Raw genomic sequence first — 23,877 nt, 5'->3', positions numbered from 1 at the left:
TAAACTTGCATTAAACACATGCATTGTTTAGATTAAAGATTAGATTAAACCAGTGGTTCCCAATCTTTTTGGGTTTGTGACCCCTCACAAAAAAGTAATGTCTATTTTGTGCCCCTTTCTACATTTCAGATGTCTATGAGTTGTTGGCAGTTCCACCAAAGAGACATTTCCCCTATAAACTTCTCAGATGTTTTTAATTAAATAACTGTATGAGACCCAAACAGGTAAAATTATACGACCCCTACGTTGGGTAACACTAGACCAAAACACCAACATGTTTATAAAGTAGCTAAAAGTAGGTAAACCAGCTCCACCCTGACCAGCAACAGTAAAATGCATGTATGCATCAGTATTACCACTCTAATATTGTAAAACGTATATATCAGTTACAGTGGCCATCTTTCTGCAGAACAAGTTTACTTTTGATACGTTTTAAGTACATCATTCTGATAATATGTTTGTATTTTTCCTTGTAATGGAGTATTGGTACATTTACTTAAGTGAAGTGATCTGAATATCACTTTATTTCCTTCACATTTTAGGGATTAACTTCTGTTTACGTTCTTGTTCCTTTCATAACTTTAGGTAATACTCTTCATCTCTCTGTAACAATGTGTACCACTTTACTTCTCCTTACATGGAAGTAACTTATGTTATTGTTATTCAGCCACCAGTGCTCAGATCACCTGACTGTAATTCCCTGGGTACTTCCCTATTTCTACAGACAGGAAGAGATCGAGGCAAGCCTTAACATGTTCATGATGCATGCTGAGCAGAGTGTTGAGAATTTATGCCGTATCCTATTTTGAGGGAGAATTATAGGAGTTTGAGTAATTTGAAATGCACATATATATATATATATATATATATATATATATGGTGTGTGTAACTTAATTAGAGGCTGTGCGGGTTGAATGAAATGCCTCTTTGATGTCCAATGAATGCAGTCAATGAAAGTTGCCCACTCTGTTGTTCTAATTTTATACAGTTGCGTTATAGCCTTTTTTAAATAAACACTGTCTCTTGATCACATGACATGGTGGTTAATTTGAATATCCAGTGTTTCTGCTTATATAATCCCTAGAAGTGACACTACAGTGTTATTATGTCTGTGCTCTACATTCTAAATAACAACCACCGTGTCTAAATGTCTCATCACTATCAGCCAATTAGAACTGTTGTTGTACATTCAAATCCTTTTCACACAATAAATCTTTATGGTGGGATTATATAAGTGTGAGCTTGTTCTCTAAATTCAGCCTAGCGGTCTGTCATGTTGAAATCATGCTTCATATGACGCACTGACACACAAGTTGTATTTACTTTCTATACAAAGTTACTTGTGACCCTATTCAATACCTCATACATTTTTAATGTATGTTTAATTCATCTTCTAAAATGGTCAAATCACTTCATCATATTATTTTGTATATGTGCTCATATCAGCATGTTTATGTTGATCAAAACTATTACAAACACCAACCGTCTGGCACAAGCAGTATGTGTTATTGTGTTATGTACTACAGTAGTAGAACAGGTACATGTTTTGTGCAATACTACTGATTAGGCGCCTCATAACACTATTGTATACAGAGAAGTTAACCTCAAAGTGGGAGGAACTTAGCTGACGAGGATTCCTCGGCCATAAATGTGCGTCACCCAGCAGTATTTAAGCTCGGCCTGCTATCAATAGTTTAAACCTGTTCCTTCTTGTCAAGCCACAACTGCACAGCTTTGTAAGCACTGAGGGGAAAGAAAAACTGAATCTTTAAAGCTTCTCTTCTCATTTCTGAACAGGCAGAAGAAACACTATGAAAATGGATAGCCACGGTGAGTGTCTAAGAAGAAGATTTGATTGAGCCTAACCTTGTTTTAATGAAGCTTCGTGAATTTATACATGTATTATTATAATATTATTATTCATGAATACTCAACCTATGTGTCTTTTGCCCTCAGATCTTGCAGTCACAATTAATCACTGCGCATATGAGCTACGTCAAGTTGGAGATGGACTTCACTGGAGATACAAACTGCTGGAAATACTGATCAAGAACTACAAGACTGTTACTAAAATCAAGTGAGACATGTTCGTCAAAGTACATGAAAGAGGAATTGGATTTTGCTTAACTGGATGGCATTCAGAGCCAAAGCAGAAGAGTCTTGGATATGGACTCATCACTGGAGGTTAAATGGTGGCTCTCAAGTGGGATGTAAGCTCCTGGAAACACCCTGATGGAGACATGGACAAATGTTAGGGATGCTGTTGATCCACCGATTCAGAGCCATGGGTGACTGGAACCAAAGTGGAATATCTGGAATATCTGAATGGAAGTTATTTGCTGAAAGATGATTCTTATCACATGTATAGGCTACATACTTCTGTATACATGGACATGTATGAATGTTATGCTTTATCAGCCTGTCACATGTATGTTAACTGAAGAATTGAGACTTAGTTACTTATCTATTCAAGTTGCTAATTAAAGATTCATATTCAATAAATCTAGAATCTGGTTGTGTGTTTTATAGTGGTGAATACCAATGAATGTAAGGCTGCAATTAATTCCATGCCATTTAAAGGAATAGTTTGACATTTTAGGAAATAAGCGTATTTGCTTTCCTGCTGTGAGTTAGATGAGAAGATACAAGTGAATAGGCATATTTCCTAAAATGTCAAACTAATTCTTTAATGTGTTGATTATTTCTCCAATTAATCCTTTAGTGACAAATAGTCATAACTTCCCAAATCCGAAGGTAACATCCTCAAATAGCTTGCTTTGCTGATTAACAGTAAAAAGCCCAAACATATTCAGTTTACAGTGATATAAAAAGCAGCAAATCCTATTTAAAAAAAAAAAAAACAGAACACAAGGCTGCAATTTTTGCTTAATAAATGACTTACACAATTAAACAATTATCAAAATTGCTAGTTTTCTGTCAATTGGCTAATCCATCATTTCAGCACTAGATGAATCTGATAAAGCTGCATCAGACTAAGCACCTTACATTATTTGTATAACTGTGTATGATCATTTATGGGACTATTTAACAGATGGAATGGGAGAAAAACAGATGGAATAAAAACAACAGCAAAACAGTGCTAAATTCAGGCACTTAAAGGATCCTTACTTTATTTTGTGTGGTAATACAAAAGCATACAGAATTATAGAGGATAGGAGAGAAGATCCCTTTCATTGAATTCCATTAGATCATACACGTAAAATGACTAATTACATACAAGCCTTTTCTCTTTAGCTACATCCACAAGTACCCCAGCCCTCCACCAATAGCATGCATGGTCTCTTTGCTCTAAACAAATCTCAACAGTTCTTCATACCTATTGGTATTTTGTTGGTAGAAAAAAGAAGACAGAACTAGAAGTATGCCATGAAACAATAGGTGATGTAACTTCACACACAGATCACACTCATTAGACCAGAATGTTTACAGCCGTCCTTTTATATTGAAATGGAAGCGTTCCCAGATCTGCAGTGAAGCATGACTGGAGACAGTTTTTGTTCCAATAGATTGAATGTTGTTGAACAGCTTCACTCTTTAACAACGATTCATCTGGGGTCCAAGTAACCTACCCATCATCTGCATGTAGGAAAAATATAACATGCCCCGCATGGGCCTATCAGATAGAAATAACACCTAATTATGACATGACATACAAACTGAGAGACACAATGTATAAGATTGAAACTTTTAAAAAAAGCTGGTTCCCCGAAATTACATAACACATTCTCTCATTACTTCTGTTGGTTTGTAGTGAATCCTCAGATCATGCAGTTATCAGATTTTTATAGAGGCGATCTCTTTAGTGTAAAGTAGTTCTAAGGAAAACTGTTTACAGTCAAGATTGTAGATTAGTGGGAAACTCCAGAAAGAGATGTTGCTTCTGAATTTTTACTGCTGATGACCATCTTGAAAGGAAATGCCATTTACCCTTATTGTATTAAGATAGGGGCAAATATCTCTGGGACATATTTCAAAACCTAAATAAAACCAAAACTACCTCCATGACTAGATACCACTAGTGTTAAGTGAGAATAAACTAAACTAAACTAAACTAGCCCCTTTGGCTAACAGTTCCCACCCTATTTGTATAAGCAAATGGGGATGATCTATAAGAAATCTTGTGTAGACTGTTCACAGCGATCCAAATCACAACGGATTTGATCGCTGTTTGTTTTTATATCTCAATTCACACTTAAAAATATGAGTAGATTTTTTTTACATGTCCAGAGGAATGATTTTAAAGTATTCGTAAAGATCAATAGTCATAGACAAAATAAGTGAGATCTTTTCTCTCTTTTTTCAACCATGGATGCTAAGGTTCATAATCTTCAATCTTATCAAGTGTGTGACTCAACACAAGAAAGATCCCTAAAAGCACGATCCTACCTACATGGCTATTGACTGTGCAAAATAGTTGATAAATGGCAGGCTACTACAAGCATCGATTAGCAACATAAATAGAAATGGAAGACTAGTCTCATTCTATGAACACAGAATGAACCCATTGCAACTAAAAAGAGAGTTTAATTAGACTCAAGGTTTAATTCTTCATTTAGGTCAGAAGTTATGAGGGCCAAATTACCCAGCTCACTCGTAATTATGCAGGCGATCAAGTGTTTGTGTCCTCCATTGTTCCTCAAAATGTAATGACGAAGAAAGCAGGACATTTTATGAAATTTAATGAGAAGACAAAGTGACTCAGTAAAACTTTCAGGTAGTCTATTCTAACAGTAACCCTAAAGCATGTACTCCCACCACAAGAGGGAATGAATAGGGGGAAGCAGTAGACCTGCATGAGTGCAAAGAGCATCAGTAGCAGTGTGACTTGCTATCCTTTATCCTTGCATAAGCACGTGGGAGAGTATGTAGACGAGACCAGGATTTGATTCTGGCCCGATCTTGGTGGTGGTAATGTAGAGATGATGTTTCCATAGTGAAGAAGGTAAACTTGGCCCCAGTCAAAATCTTCATATTCACCATGACTACTGCTGCTACCTGCTCTGTTCTGATGTCATCTAACATTAACAGAAACCCATCTGTTTGTAGTGTTGACAAGTATATCCAGCCTCGCAGCAGCAGATAATATACCTCACTGTGTGAAAGCAGCCAGTCTTTTTTCATTAAGAGACCGTTCCAACCAACCAAATGTTACTTGGTGAAGCCCACCACCAATTAGACTACAATGGGTTAATATGGACTGCCTCCAAAAATGTCATCCGGAATAGATGTACAAAGAGGCTCCCCAACCAAAAAAAGATTGTCTCATTAAAGTGAAGTCTGTCGCAATAAGTGAAGTCCTTCAACCAATTAAATAACACAGGCCATAGCCAGATCTTCCAGTCCATCGTACAGGTGTTTTCATTTAGTAAATGCAGCCACAACAGCCCACATAAGTTCGTTGACGTTGGGCTTTGTGCTCTCTTTCTCCGGCTCCAGCTCCAGCAGAGTGTGGACTCTCTTCATGCCCAGGTCGTACTGGTCGTCTTGGAGTGGGGCGAAGGCATTCTCAAGAACGTCGGATGAGTGGGCCAGAAGGATCAGGGCCAGCACTCGCTTGTCCATGCGGTGGGGATCGTTGACCCACTTCTCCAAAACGGACTCCTGGACCTTCTTAACAAGGCGCTGTAGGCAATTGTATTAACATATGTGTTTTATGCCATTATATGCATCACATGCATTACATACTGTACATTCAACTAGGTGAAAGAACTAGAATAACAAAAGCTTTCCATTTCTACACGTTTTTGAACAAACGTTATATAAGGCATTGATTAATGCTACCCAATGGCTATATATATATATATTCAAAATCATCCAAAAAATGTCTACTGTATTTATTTTTCTATATAATTTCTATCGCAATGTCGAAAAACCGGCTGTCACACATTATGTTCATTTTGCACTAAAATTCATAATAAAGTGAGAAAATATTCATTCATTTGTCATGTATTTAATTCACACAGGAGTATACAAAAATAGGCTTTACCATGTGGTTATTTCATATAGACTATTTATTTATTGAAATACTCGAAAACATCCTATATAGTGATGTCGTTATCGAGACATAAAATAACCTATACATATATATATATATATATATGGATAGAAAATGTTTCGCCATATTGCCAAGCCCTACTACCCGTCTTTATGCCCTAAGCTACCTAAGCAGGTATGTATTCTGTAGCTTATAAAACATGCACTTTAACAGTACCCAATGTAGCGGTTGCTGTGCAAGTGCAGGTCAAACTTGCAGGTATTTAAGCTGAGACTGTGGCTATTACCCCCACTCTCATAAAAGCTGAATGCTTGCAGACTGAGCATAAAGTTTTTACCTCTCCGTCGAGTCTCCAACGACACTGATTTCAGCCATTTTAATTCCATAACTTATAAAGCTTTATTAACTTGACTACACAACAAAGAGTCCCTGAACATCCACACACCTTACCTGTTTTATGGTGCTGTTTGTGAGCGGATGTGTGGTCATGTCAAAAAGCAAGAAGTTCTGTTTCTCTGTGGTGAGGACACCTTTCTCTACCAGGTTTTTTGCCAGACGTTCTCTAACATTTCTCAGCTGGTAGTGCAGCTTCAGGGGATTCCAGGTTTCTCCTAATGGACAGCATGAGATCCATTTAGGACTTTAAACACACTGATACAGTCAATGCCATTTTTTAAATATCTGAAGTGGCTCACGTTGGCTAATTTTAAAACTGTAAATGCTGCTGCTTCCAGCTTATTATTAAATTTGTTTTAATGTTGTTCATGGCAATCCCTATAAAACTATGACATTATCATCAAATACTTCTTTGTCAAATCATGCCCAATTTGAATCAAGTTATACTGACAACTCAAACATAACACAAGAGCAAAAATTCCCCCCACATGTCCAGCAGGTGAAATAATGAGTAGATTATTTGAAGGTTTGGTTAGCAATCTTGATATGTTTTATCTCACCACTCAGCAGCTCTATCCAGCTCTGGACAGTCTCTGGAGGCTGGGTTTCTTTAATGTGCTTTAAGGCCTCGTCCAGTAGCACATCTCCTGTTGGGGCATCTGACTTGCAGATCACCTTTGCAAACAAAAGGAGACATGTGAACTAGGATGACATTAAGGATGATGTTAATCAGTCTCAGTTACACCTACACACTCACATCCTGTGTGAACAGGAACCACTACACACTCTCTGATACAGTGTGTGCTTTTCTACAGAAGAAATTAATCCCTCTGCTCACAGAAACAACACTGAAGGGTATCAAGTGTCTTGTACCATATACCAATAAGAACATCTTGACAGGGTAGACGTGCTTCACTTTCCTTTGAACACCTGTTACATCACCATTAGTTCTCACCTTCCTCGAGAGCAGGCTTTTCCTCCTCACACCGCAGGCCTCCAGCTGTAATCTCCCTCTGAGGGCCAGCTCGACCAGCATACACCCGCGAAGACCGGAGGAGATGCAGTCGTTCCAGAAAGACGTGTAGCCCTGGGCGGAGGAGAAAAAAAAACAGCCAAGTATAGCGCTTGTTAACTTAGCTGACGTGTTGGTTGGAGTATCTACGAGTACTTCCAGGTTGAAAAGGAGTCACGTCGCAGCTGGCAAGTCGTCAAGAAAACTGTCCAGGTAACGCAAACTACGTAGAAAGTAAAGTGGATAATTCACTTAACGTCGGATAATTGCTTTCATTCAGCAAATCTTCTTACGAGCAACACCATAATGCAGTAATAAAATAAGATAACGTTAGATATGTGCACGGCGCATTTGGTTAAACACAAACTACTTGACGTACATTTGCTAACCAGTTTAACACGAAACAGCCTTTAAACCCCCGGACACTTGCAACTACCAATCTGGGAGACATTAACTAGCTTGAATTAACGCTGTTAACTTTGTTGACGTTTGCAAACACGATTGGTGACGCAACGTAAACATTGTGTTAGCGAATGTTGGGTGAACTAACGTTAACGTTAGCTAGCCTTGGTGACGGATTAAAGACAGCGCTCACCTCTCGATCCTTGAGGCCCAAGAGCAACACCTCCTCCATCAATGTGAGCCTGGTTTCCTTCGAGTCCCCCTTGTCGTCGTCCTCCTCCTCCTCGCGGCGCGCCTCGTCCTCCTCTCCGCCGGACTCCCTGTCGACGGCGGCGCTGCGAATGGCCTCGGTCCTCCGCTGGACGAGGCCCGAGGTTCTCTGCGTGACAGTCGAGGCCATAGCTGGTGCTGCAAAACGTTCAAATCCGAAGAAAAGCGCCTACCTCGACCAGCCAGAAAGCCACGCAGCATGTAACCTGAATGTTAAAGGTGAGAACGGTGAAACGGTCGACCGATCGAATAAACGCTGCCGTTGACGTTAAGCTCAGCTCGGGATTCCTGCTTCGGCTCTACCCACTTCCTGATCCAACATGGTGGCAGTGACGTCGACTGTGGTCTAAACTGGACAGTGAACGCATCTCGCCTGTTGCCTTCAAGTGCCATTGGAAATACTCTCAATCGGACAGTTAACAGTTAACACATGAAATGAACCGCACTCAACAATAACTAAACAAACGTGTCTTGTCACAAATCTTAGGAAATGTTATGAATACCTAATTGCATACAGTTAATAATATGCATATTTATTTGTTATTATGTTTAAAAAATGGGAACAGTGGTTGTTTGCAAAAAAGTTAAAATGATGGTACCCTCCCCAATCACAAAATTTCCTACCAGTTTATAGTTGTTTTAAAAAAGCAGCACAGTACATACACATAAGCAACCTTAAGGTTTGAGGGTAGGACTTTTATTTAAATGTTGTACTTATGTTTCTGATTTGCTGCAATAAAGTAACTAGAACTTTTTAATTTACCTCTTACAAATTAATGGTACCCTCCCTCATCTAGCAAGACTCTTGATCCATAGACCAGGCATCTTCTTAGTGTAAATGTGTGCAGCTGCGTGTGTGTTGAACAAGTCATTCTTAAAAAAAAGGACGGAGGCATTGCATAAAAGACAGCAAAACTACCCTGGTTAAAAGTTTTTAAAAACTGGTAAGACCTACAATTTGTTTTATTTTATAAAACAATATTGATAGCAGCCCCCTTGGTGTAAACAGTAACACAATAGCCAATTTTTTAAAATAGTATATAGAATATATTACCATGTATCAACTTTATATTCAGAAAAATATAAAAGAAACACAGCATTAACAGTTTATATCATTCAGACAAACAAGCCACAATGCAATATATACTGTCAGCACAAGGTGGCAGGCTGTGTGTAGGAAATAGATGACTGCTCTGCTGGTATTCTTCCTCCCCTTTCTTAACTACTCTGTTCCAGGAAATTGATGCTGCTGAATGCTCTTTCAAACAAGGACCTGCAGTAACATCCTGCCCATGTAATCCATTTTTTGTTTAGATGGGATTAGAGAGGGCACATTGCAACCATTGAGAATAAATGAGATTGTATATTTTTCTGAAGACAGACTTTGAAACTCAATAGACGGATATACCAGCTCATTAATGTTCACATATTACATCACACCAGTGTTGTTTCCTTACTTTCAATGTTAGTTTAGAATCTCTAGCTGGGAGGCTGCATACTGTTGGCTAGAGCTGGCTGTTATTATAGGACCACTTTATCATTGGCAGAGGTCCATTGTTGACGATGATGTAGCAAATAAACTCCCAAACGTCCTCCACTTAACCTCACTCCCCTTCCATCTCCTCCACTCCAGTCCTTTCCTCATGTGATCTAAGTTATTTGTGGTATCAGGCAGGACTGGTCCTGACAGCAGGGAGGAAAGGAAAAGTGGCAAGTGACAGTGGGTCTTTTAGAGGTATTTTTGCTTTGTTAAAGCAGGAAAAGCACAGGTGTAATTTAGAATATTAATGAGATAGCATGCACAAAACCTGGAGGCCATGGATCTTGAACAACTAAATGAAGTGTAGCCGTTATTGATGTTATGAGTTACACCTGTGTTCTTTCTGCTATGATGTCAAAATGTCTGTGGTTAGAAAAGGAAGAGTCAGACGTCTCAGCTACCACATGTGCTTGGTGGCAGATGTATTAGTGATATCATTTTAATAACATACAATTTTTGTATTGTGTACTTGAAGATTAGCCCCAAATCTCAACCGTTTTTTTATTTAAAGGTACAATATGTAATATTTACTGTATTAAATCCAAAAAAACTATCTTTTCTGACAACAATGCATCCAGTATTTTCTCCTTTGAAATTTCCGTTTTGTGACAGAATGTCTGTTTGTGTTTTGGCGTGTATGTTGGTATCAACTGCCTATTTTGACAGCCAGGCCGGGTTGCCAGATATACCTGTAAAAACGTAAACCCAGCGAGCCACAGCTGTATTACAACCATTGAAGCAGCACACAAACAAACGGGATCAACAGAGATAGATTCTACCCGACCTAAAAAAAACCTTGGCATGTTTCTACAGTTGCATGACCAGAGACGTTACAAACGCAGAGTTGGCAAATGTTCTCCTAAACAGATAACCATTAAAGGTGCAGTAGGTAAGACTTATAAAACTAACTTTCTGTCATATTTGCTGAAACTGAACCTATGTTTGAGTAGAACTACATGAAGCAGGTAATTAAAAAAAAAAAAAATCTGGCTCCTCTGGCACCACCTACAGCCTGTTGTGCGATTTGCAAAAATCCACTGCTCCCTGTTCAGATGCACCAATCAGGGCCAGGGGGGGGGGGGGTGTCTAACTGCGTGTCAAATCACTGCTCATGCACACACATTCATTATCCCTTGTGGGGGGAGGAGCTTAGGAGACAGTTTTGGGCTTTAGCAGAAAGGGGGGAGGGACTGAAAAGTTGTCGATGTTCAAATTTTTTGGCTAAGTCCTGGATCTTCGCAATCCTACCTACGGCACCTTTAAGCTTAAGTCTAATTTATCAATGCTAATAGGGACAGGCATTTTATGTCATTTCAACATTTGTGTACTCACATTGAATTATATAGAGTACTCAAGTTGGTTACTCGCAAAAACAATTAAGACACAGCCAGTAAAGTGATCCTGACTGGTCCTGGCTAATGCCGCCATGCTAACACGTAATAACTGCTAACATTACCGGAGGACCAGGCAAGCGGGCCACAGCTGTTTACAACGGTTAGCCTGTTCAGTGGCTGTAGCCGACAAACGGTAATTTTAAGCCAAGAAAGGGTGGCTGTAAATCGGGTAGAGAGGACTGTGAGTTTGCACTGTTTTTAGCGGTTGTTGCCGTAATTTTAAGCCAAGAAAGTGTGTCTGTCAGTCGGGTACAGAGGATGGCAAGGTTGTGGTGTTTTATAGCAGTTGATGCCATAATTTTAAGCCGAGAAAATGCATCTGTCAGTTGGGTAGAGAGGACAGCGAGGTCATGATGTTTTAGCGGTTGTTGCAGTAATTTAAAGCGGCGATAGGGTAGATGTCAGTCGGGTACAGAGCTCTGCGTGAGCACAGGCTTTTATGTCAGCATAGCCATCATCTAACGTTAGCTACTCCACTGTGCTGTGGAGTAATGTCTGGCTATGTGACACTAGTGTCTAGCAACATTGTTGGATGCTGCGTTCTCAACCATGCAACCTCCGTGAACTTGGAGTCTGGGGAGGAGGGGCCGAGGGAGAAGACTCTCTCCAGTATTTTCATCAACAGATGTAAATGGAGTCCAGTAAGTTCCTCCAGAAACCTTACAATCCTGAGGCAAAAGAACAGCAATATATCGTATGTCGTATGATCCCTAATGCCCAGAGTAACTAGTCTCAATTTAATATATTATTTAATTAACTGAAAATCTAATTAAGTTTTAGATCAACTCATGACTTATATGTCCTGTGCTTCTAAGACTGATTCTAATCTACTTTTTCCCTATAATTGAAAGACACATTCTGAAGCTGTTGGTTATTTCTTTTTTTTTATACCCACATATGTATATTGCCACTACAAAACTGCAATATTGTAAAAAAAAAAATCATCTTCCAGCTAGGAATTACAACTGTAAAGCACATAGCCATGGTAATGTGTTCCTTGATATTTGTGTGTCACAGCAATGTGTCTCAATGTTGCATATGGCTCTGCTTTTGTTGCTGTTTTTGAGTGCTGCTGCAAGCATTGAGCCTGCATTCAATGTGACAGTGAGGAGGAGTCCCACACTCGCCTTGTGAGACGTAGCTGTCCTTGTATGGCCAGTTGTGTCAGGTATTGGGGGCTCAATCCCCACCAGCTGTGAAACATTTACAGACAATACGATGTGCACTGGGGACTTGTGACTACTCCATTCGTTGTCAGGATGTTTCTGAATGATTTTTACAGCACTTCCAAGCTGGGATTTAACCTGGGAGAATTTTTAAGAATCAAACAAAGATGACTAAACTGGATTCAAGTTCCTAAAAACAAGAAAACCTAGTATGATCATTATCATCAATGTTTTTGAATGGTAATGAGTAAAACAAACAGTCTGTGAGACACACTGCTGCTCTGGGGCCTGCATGTCTCATGAAGTTCAGTTAGTCTGGTCAATTAGTATTATGACCTCATTCCCTTGAAGGAGCAGTACAGCTGATCACATGCAGCAACAGCAGCAACAAATCAAGAACAAGATTATTTAATCAAAAAGATAAGATTAAACTATTAATCCCTGTAGGGAAATAGGATCATTGCAAAAGCAAACAGCGATTCAGTGGAGTTACAGATGAAACATTCGACTATAAATAAATGTGGAATAATTGAGAAGCTTAGGTGGAATTTGGAAAAAAATAATATTTTGTATATTATTATGGGGGAAAAAAAACGTGCGGAAACTGTAACCATGGTTTGTTGCTGATGCAAAGAGCACTGATGGAGTATTGCAGACAGTCGAAATAAAAAGGCTTGAATAAATTGATGCTTAATTGATGATGGACGGTGTAATGCTGAGCTCATTTTCAGTGTTCAGAGACGTTTTTGCCTTATTATTCAAAGGTGGTCTATAAAAAGATTTTCTCTTTGCCAAGGCTGCTCATGTTCTTCTGGGCTTAATAAAACTAAAAACCACAACTAATCAGTGAATAATAAATTGGCTGAATTTCAACCAATACATAACATTACTCTAAATATATTTCTATACTATATTTTCCAGCCTTCCATTTATTAGAGGCCTGTAAGCCTGAATAAAAACTGCTCCTAGTAGGTTTGAGCTGTAGCATAGTTTAAAAGGTGGCAGCCAGAGTATCAACTTGAGCCTTTTCGTGACACCTAAAAGCCTCCACAAAGTGGGTAGTTAACCCACTAATCCTGCTTTGGGAGGCCCTTGGAGATTTCTGTTCAAACTAAGCTGAGTCTTTGTTTTTGTTGTGTTGTTTTTGTTGTGTTGTTGTATGTAAGCTACAGAACATACATGTCTGTCTGTAATACCTTATTCAGCTTTTTTTTTGGGCTGAGAGCTTGCAAATGCATGTTGATGCTTTTGCTTTGTTAGCCTTCTAGCTAACCTGGCTAACATAGATGAACTGGCTATTATGCTTAAGCTAACCTCACTAGTACAAACATATTTTTTTTTTGATTTGTTTAAATTTGATATTATTGTTCACAGTGTTAACCTGTGTTATAGTTTCACTCAGCTTGTGGATACCTTAAATAAGTTAATTCAATTAAATTTCATTCATGGTGTAAAAGTACACTTTAGAGTCTAGACCGCACTCTATAATTTACAGAAACCTAACAATTCCCCCAAGAGCATGCATTTGGTGCAACTGTCTGAAAGGCCCTGAACACCCACACAGGTGTTTTTAGTTATTCTGGCTGATTAGACCTCTTCCCATGACTGTGTGGGAACTGATTGATTGACATCTTTCCGAGCCTCCCGTTAGCTTTGTTGCACCTGAAAGGGCATGACAAATGACACCTTTATCATTGTTATTGGTAAATAAAACTTGTGATGTAATAAATTCCTTTCAAAGCTCCAGCCCACCTTCAACCTGAGTAGAGGTCTAATCAGACCGAATAACTGAAATCACCTGTATATGTGTTCAGAGGCTTTAAGATTTCTTTTTAGATATCTTAAATGAAAGCAGATCAGAGGTATGTATACTGCATTTAAAAAAGCTTCTGATAATAAATGACTGTAAAGTTGTTTTAGTGCTTAGGTAATAGTAGCTTCTGGTAAAAAAATGACTGTATAGTTAGTTTAATGCTCAACAAAGGGTTTTCATACCATAACAAGCTTGTTGGAGGTCAATTCAAATTATTCTTACATTGAAATATGATTAAAAGAGCTTCTGGTAAGAAATAACTAACGTTGTTTTAGTGTTCATAACAACAGTTCCACATCACAAGAAGCTCTTAGGAGGCCAAAATGTATGTTTCCTACATAGAGACAAGGTAATAGTAACTTCCGGTAAAGAATGACTGTGTAGTTAGTTTCAGGGTGCTAATTATACTAAAACATACAACACGTCTTGAATCTTGAGTGAGAAAATGCCATGGCAACAGCAATAGCAGAGCAAGTGTTCAAACACTTTAGTAGCAATAGCTGTAGAAATACTTAATTAATTATTAAATAATTAAAAGTCCTACATTCAGAGTTACTAGTTAGTAAGTAAGTAACAATAATAAAATGTACTGAAAGTAACAAAAGTAAAATGTACGCAATGCAAACTAATGGCCCCTGTGATTTTAATACTAAGGCATCGATGTAAATCCATATAAATAGAATGTGAAATAAATGTAGTGGAGTAAAAACTAAATTTCTCTCTGAATAGTAGAAGTATAAAGTAGCATACAAAGAAATTACTCAAGTAAAGTACAAGTACATCAAATGTTTACTTAAGTATGGTACTTATATTCAACCACTGGTGAGCAAAGACATTTATTTCTCTACCCTGAATGTGGCGTGCTATGAACTCACTGCTTGCATCATACAAACTGGTTAAATAATCTCTACTTTGTTCATCCTTGATAAACTCTGCCAAGAAAGTCATTAAACATCACAAGCAGGCTACAAGTAACAGACAATGTCTCCTTCCCTGACATTAAGGAGCCCATAAGTGTGCCCCTAAAAATTCCTTGGAGAGATAATTCTCCAGACTGTTTGGAAATATGCTCTGTGTAAACAACCATCTCGACTAGCATTACAGCCAAGACAGTCGTCTGACACTCTGACCATCTAGGTAGAATATTTGCACACAGTCCAAGATGTGCAAGCATGACAGCATTAGGCCTGGAATAAATCTTGTCATGCTTAAGTCTGTGTACAGATGTAAAACTGGATAGAAAGATTTAGACTAAAACACTTAATACGTTTTGGTAGATTCCAATTAAATGTTTATAAAAAGCTCTAAATATAAGCACAAGTTACACATCTATCTGTTGAAAAACCACCATCTTTTTAAAATGTAAATATCAGACTGGACATACATCTTTCTTGACATATCAGCTCATCATCTAGTACCCCACTGACACTTTTAATAAACCTTTGGGTCCCTGCGAAGCCTACCAGAAATATACGGTTTCAAATGGTCCCAAAAACATCTGTATTTTTCACTTTGTACATTTTTCTCACTGATCCTGCAGTTCTGGTCCTGACAAGAGGCCTAAATCACTCCCCAGAGCCTTAAACGAGGCCACACTCAGGCCCATATTGGAGCCATTTCCTGTCTCTGGAGTGGGCAAATGGTTGACCCCTAGTGCCCCTTCTATATAAATGCACATGAACACACCCACATACACACATGTACACAATCTTTTAAGACAACACACCCACAGAGAGAACTAGGGGAGTCACTTACCATTGCACTGCAGTAAGTGAATTACAGAATCTCTCAATTGGATGCTACACTGTATCTCTCTGGAGAATAATGGCTGAAAAAATACAATTATATTTAATAGCTTGTGATATTCAAAAGCCCCATTGAATACGAGAAGGCTGAGAAAAAGCAGAATCACAATTTTGGGATCGTATGTAGAGAGCTTGAAACGGAAGATCCTATCAGTTTTCTCGCAGCTTGTTACAATAATAAGAAACAAGATAGGAAAATAGGCCAAACTGTATGGAATAATTGGCGAATATAAGGTCACATCTGCCAATTTCTCTGTTTTGAACTGGTGTGAAGCAGAAGCTCAGTGCAATTCATAGACGCGATTACAATAGCAGCATGTCCAAGGACAGGCTGGCATCGAGGCCAGACAAAAACAAGGCTACATATATGCCATACACACAGCCAATAGTAAAAACAAAAGGACAAAGAAGAGAGTGAAAGACTAAGAATAATGAGGTGAAAGAAAGAAAGCACAAACATAATTTCTATTTCAACATCTGCTCCAATTTGGCACAATTACGGGAAGTGCTTTGCCTTTGCCCCATTCACAGTGACAGGAATAATAAACATAACAATGATGCAATACATCTAAAGCATATAATGCAATTGACCAAAGATTAATTTTACCTCACAGCAGAGGCATGAATACATGCATTGAAAGCCTTGTATCTAGGACACAGATCAGTCAACGGACCGAGGGAGTCTTTATCATGTGTGTTTTGCTGAAAGAAGTCGTTGTCTCAGGATCAGCCAGATACTAGTCTGGCATTGCCAGACCCTCCTCCACAGCACTGCGGAGGAGGGTCTTGCTAGTCCACACAGCATTCCGGGTTGGGAGAAAAATGTATATCAATAAACCAATCACAATCGTCTTGGGCGGTGCTAAGTGCCGAGCAGAGCCACCGTGCCGCTGCAAAATAGCCTTGGGAACGAACTTGTTTTGGTGGAACATGTGGAACAAAGTTATTTTAGTCGCGCAACAGATTGGACAGATAGTCTAGCTAACTGTCTGGATTAACCCTGCAGGTATCTGAGGAGCAGTTAACCATAGTCCTCATAAATCCACCGGAGTTTAAAAGTACAACACAAAGCGGAAGGTAACGGAACATCTGAAAACGTACATCCAAAAAAAGTGATATCTGGCTGAATTTCCGGCAGAACGAGAGCAATCCCGGAAGTGGAACGTCGTGGATATAGACTGAAAACATGACACTTGAATTTTTATGTGTTGGACTTAATTTGTTTAATTTTAGCGTGATTAAAATTGCAGATTAGTTGGCTACAGTTTGTTTATTAAATTAGATATATTCAATATTTATAATATATTTAATACAAAAACAATGTAGCAAATGAAAATGTGACAAAAATCTGCAGTTCCCCTCGGCTTTATGGAACTTTATAGTGAGTTTCAGCTCATTGTTTAGCTGTCCAGCCGCAACTTTACTGTTTTAATTGACTCTCATCGCTCTCATAGCATCTTTTTTGGATGCTAAAATTACCTGCAGCAGAAAGACAAAGTTAGGGACTAGCTGGTGAACATACTGAAGCATTTAGCAGCTAAAGAGCCAGGTATTTCCCTCAAGAGTTGGTGGAGTAGTTGAATTTAATTGAATGAATTGAATAAGAAGTTCACCATATGTAGTTAAAAGATGCTATAGCCACAGCTTGTTTCCGCAGCTCCTAAGTTTGCATTTGCCAAGATAACTGGTCATAGCCTACTAGAGCAAGTAAGGCTGTAGCAGCAAAAACACAGTGATGCATTTTATTGCTTATGAATTTCATTTAAAAGAGTTTCATTTTCAAAAGTTGCATAGTCTTGCTTTAAAATAAAAGAAGACTCTGTATGTTTGTAGGGCCAGATCAGTATTAATGACTCCTTATTTTGTATTGTACAAACTAATAGCCATTTATATTTTTGAAACCAAATAATAAAAATGTTCTTTTTCTATTTAGCCTCCAGATTTGTGTGATCCTCCCAACGTGATCCTGCGTTTCCTCTGTTCTCCCTGGTAGATTTCTGCAGGAAGCCTTTAACAATGGGACCCCTCCACAGGGTCTGAAACCCAGCTGTAAGAAACTGTACACACACACACACACACACACACACACACACACACACACACACACATGCATGACATTGTTTATATTTGAACGTATACATACATACGGTATGCACAGAGAAAGTCAACACGCAGCCATCCATTAACGTGAACATTAGTAGAACCTTCCATTGTTGATGAAACCCCTGACTTGACAGAAGACCGGTATTGTTCAGTGAGGAAACCTCTGATTAGCTTAAAGAGAAAGCTGAAGAACCAGTAGCAGTGCTGAACCCACAGTGAACATTTGGTTTATTTGCTCAGCAGAAGCGATGGAGTAGTCAGGACACCACTGACCCCTGCTCAGTTTAAGGCAAATCATCCAGTGAGGAAAATCATCTAAATACATTTACTTAAGTACATTGAGACACTTGTATCTAATTTGAGTACTTCTAGTTGTTGCTTCTTTATGCTTCCACTTTATTTCAGAGGGAAATATTGCACTTTTTACTCCACGTCACTTATTTGACAGCTATAGTTACTTTTCTATTAAGATTTTACATATCAAATGTATTATCACCTTATAAAATGACATATTGTTACAGATGAACCTACCCAATAGTATATAATGTAGTTCCTCTCCAGCTTGACCCACTAACAATACATTACTACTTCCACATTAATGCATCAGTAAGAATCATTCAATACCATTATACATAATAACAATATAGCCTTTAATGGATACGTTGCATGCATGTCTGCATTAAATGCTTCTACTTTTGATACTTTGTCAGTTTCCTGATAACACCTCTCTGTAAGATCTGGAATACAGAGCTTTTACATGTAGTTTTACACAGTTGTAATTCTACTTTTAATAAAGTAAAAGATATGAATTTATGTACTTTATTTAATTAGGAAGTCACATTGTGATCGAGATTCCATTTACAAGTAAAACCTGGGTACAGAGAAGAAAAGAAAATAATAATAAAACAAATAATGGTAATGGTAATGACAGACATATTAATATGGTGAATACTTCGTTCACCATTAAAAGCAATGTAAATTTGCCTTAAGTGTTGAAAACAGCCTGGTTCACTGCAAATGTAGTCAGTACAAGCTATTAATCCTGACCAGATGACTTCTTGTGCTGTTCAGTTGTGGTCAGAGGCCAACTGATGTTCACCCCCCAAAAACAGGATTTGTGGTTGAAAAAGTCAAGTCAAAGCGAACATGATGAGGAGGTATGGAGACCTTATGATCTTAATCACCATCTGGTTACTCAAGGGGGAGATAGACCACAGAAGGGTCAAACACTCATGAGCACACACATACATGATATTCACACTGAGTACCACAGCATATACCTGAGGAGATTCGACTCCCCCACCGAGGGCCTTAACTGGAGCATTTGTGCCCTTCTCTGCCCCTGAATTCATATTCACCACAGGAGACCTGTCAAAGTGACCAAAACTAAATCCGTCAAAAATGTACTTCCTTACAGTTATGACAAGGGTATTCATAAACAAAAGATAAACTGGCAGCAAAGGTAAAGCCCCTTGCCCTCTAGTTTAATCACCTTACACTGTCCCTTTTGGCCAATGCCCTGCAGGATGTCTTACTCAAACAGTAACAGAATCTCCTGTTCGCTGTTCTTTACTGCTGCATATACTGCAGTGTTCCTGATGTGGGTGTGTTGTGAATATTTTGCTGACAGCGTTCATCTTTACCACCTGTGACAGCCAAGAGCGTATACAATTTAAACAGTCACTATAATATAACACTGAAACCATATGAGGGAAAATACCATAAACATGCTGTTAGGTAACAGAAAGTATGTTACTATATAATATTGTGAGTAAAAGTGCATTTTACATTTTATACTCACTGTATAATTATGCAGCTTACAAAACAGATAAATATAATGAATTTCGATTTCCCTATTTTTTCAGATGATTTCGGAGCCAGTGTCTCCAATTGGTTTATTACCCAGGAGCTGTGATCAGGTAATTATTATTTGTTTGGTCTGGGAGCTGCAGGGTCTGAATGGTGAACTGAAACTTGTCTGTTTTAAAACGATACCTACATGCCCATATGTGCATTTCAAAAGTTATTGGTTGCTGTAATCGTTCCTCCTGTCCATATTGTCCCTTCAAGGCATGACTAAAAGAGAACAGGGACAAACTTCATGGTCCGGCTATATTTTAAAGTTCAGCTAGAGCTAGTATAAAGCTTCAGTAGTCTGGGTTACTCAATTCAAGTTGATATCTTCCAAAGTTATGTTGTTTTTAGTCCGAAATTCCCTTTTTTTGTTTTGTGTGTTCGTTCTGTAACTTTAAAAAAATACCCATTTGCTCCAACTAACTCAGACTGCTATTAATTTTAGATGAATTGTAAAATATATTTTTTACACACGACATCAAGAAGCTTAGACTTTGTCCCCTATTGAAATGATTCAGCTGGATTTATTCACTGCCAGAATAGAGAGGTGGAACAATTACAGCAACAAATAATTTCAATGGGCATGTAGTGTGAGTACTGTTTTAAGACAGACTTGGAAAAAAAATCTATCCTTTAAACTCTGGTCACCGTTCGTAATATCAGAGGTTTATACGGTTGGTATGAACCATCTACACCTTTTCAGTCTGTTACTGCCAGCTCTTGTCCATATCACCATGCTGCATAAAATGTCTCTTAAAATGTTGTAGTATGTCTTTCTGAATTTCAACCAACTCTTAAAATCAGTACGTAAGTTGGCATTGACAAGGGAAAGCACAGGTGTTACGAATAACAAAAAATATGGCTCTGTTCTTCTCAAGTGACGGTGCAACTGTGAGCCAGCATGCACAGTACCAGGACCCTGAAAGTTAGGCAGCTAAATAAAATTCAGCCATCATTAATTGTATTATTTACACCTGTACTTTTCCTACTGTGACATGACACAATGTCCTCCATTAAAAATATTTAGCTTCTGCTGTGGTTAGTGCAAATACCCTCTGAATATTTGTTAAACAGTAAGTGACTTACACGTGATGTTTCACCATTAAACTGAATTCTTTGGTCTCTGAAACAGATTGGGTTTTGTCTCCATTCTGTAAATTGTGGCGAGTTCAGAAAGGTGGTGGGTGGACCACAGTGGACTACTGTTTAGCCACTGTCTTCGACCATGCAGAACTTTTTCTTGTGCTAAATAGTGAACATAACTGTACGAATCGACCTTGCATGACCACCCACACTTACGACTCCTCCCGTGTCTACCATGCTGTCATGTCAGATGTCACGCCGAGAAATTACTGCTGAGCAGAATATGATATCCTCCAATCATAATGGCTGTGTGACATTCCAAGAATGTGATGCCACATGCTGGAAACAACTGTGCATATGTGTGTGCACATGTGTACATGCCCCGTTCAAATGTGTGTGCATGTCTGTTCACCGGGACAAAAGAGAAAAGTCATTATAGTAGTTCATTCATTCATTATTGCAGATTCTGTATCAATAGGTTACAGACTAACTTTTAAAAAAGAAAATTAGTGGAAAACTGCCTGCAGATAGTGACTGCAGTACATTTTTTGGCACTCATCATTCTTTAAACAATCCATTCCGCTGAGACAAACCCCACCAAACTTCCTGTTACTGACACCAGGATCTGGGGACAAACTTTGTGACTGAAAATCACATTCCTGTCATTGTTAGGCAGTCATACTAATACATAGCAAAACCCAGAAACATAATGGCTTCCAACTTTTGACTTAAGTTCCACAACAATGCTGCTTAGTTGTCAGAGGACAGAGGAAAAAACAAGAGCCTACAGTCATCCTAGCGGCTCTACTTAGGCACAATTTATCTTTAAACTAAATGCTAATGTCAGGATGCTAACATGCTCACGTGCTAGAGCAAAACCGGGGGGAGGGGGGGATCAACAAAGTAATAAGACTTAATTCTATGGGCACAATGAATGTCTGCACCAATTTCATGTCAATCCATCCAATAGATTTTGAGTCTTTTCTCTAAGAACAAATGTCAACGTCATGGTGATGTTCGAGAATAAATAAGGGGATCAGTAGGATACATTGCCTTGGTTTTCATTAATGGTAATCAATTAAACTGTTGTTGAGATATTTCGGTTTGGACCAAAGTGGTAAATCAACCAACCAACATTGTCACCTGTCATCCCTCAAGCCATGCTGCTATAGCATGATTAAAAATGTTTTAAATAAACAGCCGTACATCTCCAGTCCTCTGCTTGAGTACATATGGATTTATTACATGTCATGGATGCATATAAAAAAAGTTAGGGAATAAGGATTCACCACTGTTGTTATGGAGGGCAGAGGTGCCCAGCGTGTCTGTGGGAGACAGAGAGCCAGTGGCCAGGCTGTAACCCACACTCTGCTTCAGTGTTGACAGAGTCAAATGTCGAGACCCTGTGCTGGCCCTCTGTAGAGTGAAACAACGCTCCAGGTCCTGTCAGCAACACAGAGAAGGGAGAAAGAGCCCCAGAAAGGAGACGACTGAAGAGACCTCTAATTGCTGTCCACATGTGTCAGATTGATGTTTTTGCCTGCCCACGGGGGATGGAAAGGTGACTTTGAAGATAGTGTGCCAATTTCTACTCACATGTTCCCATGGAGGCATCAATCATCAGATTCTGAATTGGGAATTAAGAAGAAAGGGATCGACCAGCTTAAACTTTTTTGCAATACACGCCCTCCTCTAATTACCCTGACTTCATTGAGCAGTCTAATAGAAAAGAGAGTAAAAAAAAGAATCTAAAACGCATTTCTATCAATTCCAAGTCTACGAAAAGGCCAAATCGTTGTGGCTGCGACAGAGTTTAAATTCGAAGGATAGTGTACCATGAGCCCTAATGGCCTGAGACAATGCTATGTCTAATACCCAGGGAATAAAGCACAGATGCACATATGACATTGGCTTCCATCTGTTTTTTATTATGAGGCATGTCCTGTTTGTTGACAGCTGTCTAAACATTTGTTATTGTCACATCATTAGTCTACAGTAAAAGAACAAATAAAAAAGGATCATGAACCCAGTGAACAAGAAAGAGTTAGAACCATAGGGGGCTCGGCATATTTCTATCCGCTCTGCTTGGTCTGGTTAATGTTAAAGTTCAAAACATAGTCAAATGCTGTTCTCAAAGAGGAATCAGTGAGGATGGATCTGCTTTCTTTCACACTGAGCTGACAGTTCTCTTTTCCATAAAGTTCATCCCCAGTAGTATTGCAAAGTCATGCTTGCAAGCAACCACCCGTACTGCTAACGCCAACGGGGCTCCACAGTCATGCAGCACAACCATGACAAAGTAGTCTTATCTTACACATTCATTGCCGTCGCTGTTAGTTGTAGATTAAAAAACAGAAGCAAAGGCCAGACTTTGTCATACTCTAAAACAGTATAGAGCCAACATCTCCTTATAAAGCAATGAGCTGCTCTTTGTCCTTTCATGAATACACTTGTCGACTGTTAATATAAAAAATGTCATCTGAGTATCTTACATTTCTATGGCTATCGTGATTGTCCACACATTTAATTGTTTTAGTAACTCAGTAGATAAAATCAGGTCCTATTAGTAAAAAACATGTCCAGGAAGATGAATGAACTGTTACCAAACATTAGTTTGGCTCTTATAGGTGTAAGGTTTTTTTAAGAGGGAATTCCACCGATTTTCCTCACAAAAGTCAGTTTACTTGTCACATGAAGCCTGTGAAAACAGTTGTACATGTTCTGTGCCTCTGAAGGAGCTTTGTCAAGTATGTGAAAACAACGCCTGAGGTGGTTATCAGGGTTATCTCAGCTTGAGCTTGAAAATTACACATTCATAACAGAAAACCTGTGTAACAAACTGACCTTGTCTTGTGAAGTATAACAAATATGAGTTTTACCAGGCAGGAAGGGTCTAACGAAAAGATTGAAAATGTAGAATTTTAGGAAATATGGGATCCAGGGTTTTTGAAGCTTCATATTATGGACTAAAAGTCACGACATCTTACCTTCTGCTGCTTAGATCCTGAGGTGTAAAGCCGCAT

General features: G+C 38.8%; 1 protein-coding gene and 2 long non-coding RNA genes across 3 annotated transcripts; 2 read left to right on the top strand and 1 right to left on the bottom strand.

Annotated features, from left to right (window-relative positions):
* Positions 1 to 1,692: 1,692 nt before the first annotated feature.
* Positions 1,693 to 3,701, top strand: LOC118493066. The gene is made up of 2 exons (XR_004895014.1): positions 1,693 to 1,830; positions 1,957 to 3,701. It is a non-coding gene; the product is annotated as an uncharacterized LOC118493066 (long non-coding RNA).
* LOC116062888 (Golgi phosphoprotein 3-like) lies at positions 3,106 to 8,442 on the bottom strand. The gene is made up of 5 exons (XM_031317665.2): positions 8,020 to 8,442; positions 7,368 to 7,499; positions 6,973 to 7,087; positions 6,467 to 6,627; positions 3,106 to 5,643 (listed from the first exon to the last, which is right to left on the bottom strand). Exons 1-5 carry the CDS (start codon positions 8,224 to 8,226, stop codon positions 5,380 to 5,382), a joined length of 879 nt encoding a protein of 292 aa, XP_031173525.1. The 5' UTR covers positions 8,227 to 8,442; the 3' UTR covers positions 3,106 to 5,379.
* LOC116062889 lies at positions 7,495 to 22,828 on the top strand. The gene is made up of 4 exons (XR_004108130.2): positions 7,495 to 7,637; positions 17,748 to 17,863; positions 19,783 to 19,836; positions 22,232 to 22,828. It is a non-coding gene; the product is annotated as an uncharacterized LOC116062889 (long non-coding RNA).
* Positions 22,829 to 23,877: the final 1,049 nt, after the last annotated feature.

This window comes from Sander lucioperca, chromosome 14 (assembly GCF_008315115.2).
Source record: "Sander lucioperca isolate FBNREF2018 chromosome 14, SLUC_FBN_1.2, whole genome shotgun sequence".
NCBI classification, from domain to species: Eukaryota; Metazoa; Chordata; class Actinopteri; order Perciformes; family Percidae; genus Sander; species Sander lucioperca.
Note: the sequence above shows the minus strand (reverse complement) of the source record. Positions and strands in the feature narration are given on the sequence as shown.